This window comes from Limanda limanda, chromosome 1, assembly GCF_963576545.1.
Source record: "Limanda limanda chromosome 1, fLimLim1.1, whole genome shotgun sequence".
Lineage (NCBI taxonomy): Eukaryota > Metazoa > Chordata > Actinopteri > Pleuronectiformes > Pleuronectidae > Limanda > Limanda limanda.
Window position 1 is genome coordinate 21,868,129 of NC_083636.1, and position 1,855 is coordinate 21,869,983.

The 1,855-nt window shown below is 49.2% G+C and overlaps 1 protein-coding gene across 1 annotated transcript in view; it reads left to right on the forward strand.

Annotated features, from left to right (window-relative positions):
* Positions 1 to 925, forward strand: part of LOC133001931 (leucine-rich repeat-containing G-protein coupled receptor 5-like) — a 22,740-nt gene extending 21,815 nt beyond the window's left edge. The window contains exons 19-20 of the mRNA XM_061071653.1: positions 1 to 21; positions 171 to 925. The exon at positions 1 to 21 is cut by the window's left edge and continues 143 nt beyond it. Of these exons, the coding sequence (XP_060927636.1) occupies positions 1 to 21; positions 171 to 925 (776 nt within the window). The remainder of the gene's footprint in view (positions 22 to 170) is intronic.
* Positions 926 to 1,855: the final 930 nt, after the last annotated feature.

The window sequence follows — 1,855 nt, forward strand, 5'->3', positions numbered from 1 at the left end:
ATGACGGCAGAGGTGAGGAGCGTTGTTGGTTGTGACGATTTACACGAGTAAAAGAACTGCAAACATTGTGACCCTTAATATACATGAGTAAAGATTCTGGAGCTGGAGTCTGAATAAAGGATGTTTATAATCGTTTGATTTGATTTTGAACTTCCCTCTTCTCTGCTCAGGTCGCGCCTCGTCTCCGTTCTCCCTGCGTCTCTCTGTCTTCCTGTGTCTCCTGTTGGGGTTGGCCGTCACGCTGCCCCCCCTAGTGGCCGGACACAATAGCACCTCCCTCTGTTTGCCGCTGCCTTTCTCTTCCTCCTCCTCGTCCTCTTCCCTGGCCCTCTCCGTCTCCCTGGTGCTCCTCGACTCGTTGTGTTTCCTCGTCATGACGCTCGCCTACACTCACCTCTACTGTCGGGCCAACAAAGCCCTGCCCACCTCGGAGGAAGAGGCGGCGCTGACCCGACACGTGGCCTGGCTGCTCTTCTCCGACTGCCTCCTCTACCTCCCTGTGGCCTTCCTCTCCTTCTCCTCTCTGCTGCACCTCCCCGCCGCTGGGCCTGACGTGGCGAAGGGCGTTCTGCTGCTTGTGGCGCCGCTGCCGGCCTGCGTCAACCCGCTGCTCTACCTCCTGTTCAACCCTATCGCCAGGGAGGAGCTAGCGGCGCTGGCCAAACGCATCAGCAGAGCAAGGCATCAGCGAGGAGGAGGAGGAGGAGGAGGAGGAGGAGGAGGAGGAGGAGGAGGAGGAGGAGGAGGAAGGTCGACGATGGTAACAATGGATTCAACGTACGACGAGGACGCAGAGAAACAGTCATGTGACTCGACTCAGGCGCTGGTGGCGCTGGGAGGCACGAAGGAGGATGAGGAAGGGGAGAGAGGGAGGATGAAGAGCGAGACACAACGTTCTGTGGCGTTTGTTGTTCAACGTCACTAGACTCTCACACACACACACACACACACACAGACACTCACACACACTGACTGTGGCAGCACATGTAGCAGGACGAGGACGGTGAAACAAACGTACGCATGTGATGGTGCTCGGGCTCGTTTCACCCTGACTCTCTCACTTCCTCTTTCATTGTCTCCCTTTGTCTCTCCATCGTCTTTATCATCTTTTTTTGTTTTTTTTTTCCCGTAACGTCAAAATAAGTTGATGAAAAACTACAAGAACTGAGCTTCATTATCTTTTGCTCATCTCTGATTGGCCAGTTCTGGATCACATGGGAGAAGACACACACACACACACACACATCCTGACTTTACAGCATCGTGTCACCAAACTTTCACCAAATGTTTAAGCAAATGCTGTTTACAACGTGTGTGTGTGTCTACGTGTGTGTGTCTGTGTGTGTGTGCAGCTAAGATGTTTTTGCGAGTGTGTGTCAGAGCTGCAGCGTTGGTGCGACTTCTGACACGGAGCTGAAACTGAAAACAGGAACATGAAGCTCTTGTTCAGAAAAAACAACGGATCCTTTTAAAATTATCACTTTTATTTATTTTGTCAACGAATGAAGTAAAAACGTCTTCAAAGTTTGTAAACAGCCGGAATGAAATTAAACTAAAAATGATTTAATTTAGGGATCAAACATTTGGTTTCAGACGGTTTTAATGTGTCGATGATTAATGTTGTAAATTACTGTGACAATCTGAGGTTCCCTTTCTGTCGACTGTGAGAACTGATGTTGATTGTGTTTGTACGAACAGTCTGATGACGAAGGTTCTCAACGTCTTCTTCAAATGTTTTGTTTTTGTTAATAACTGTAAAAATGAGTCTAAAGATTCTCCAGAACTTCCTGAAATTGTTGCATGAACGTCGTCATCAACCAGATTCCGTCAAACTGTCGACTCGAAGTGAGGAAAC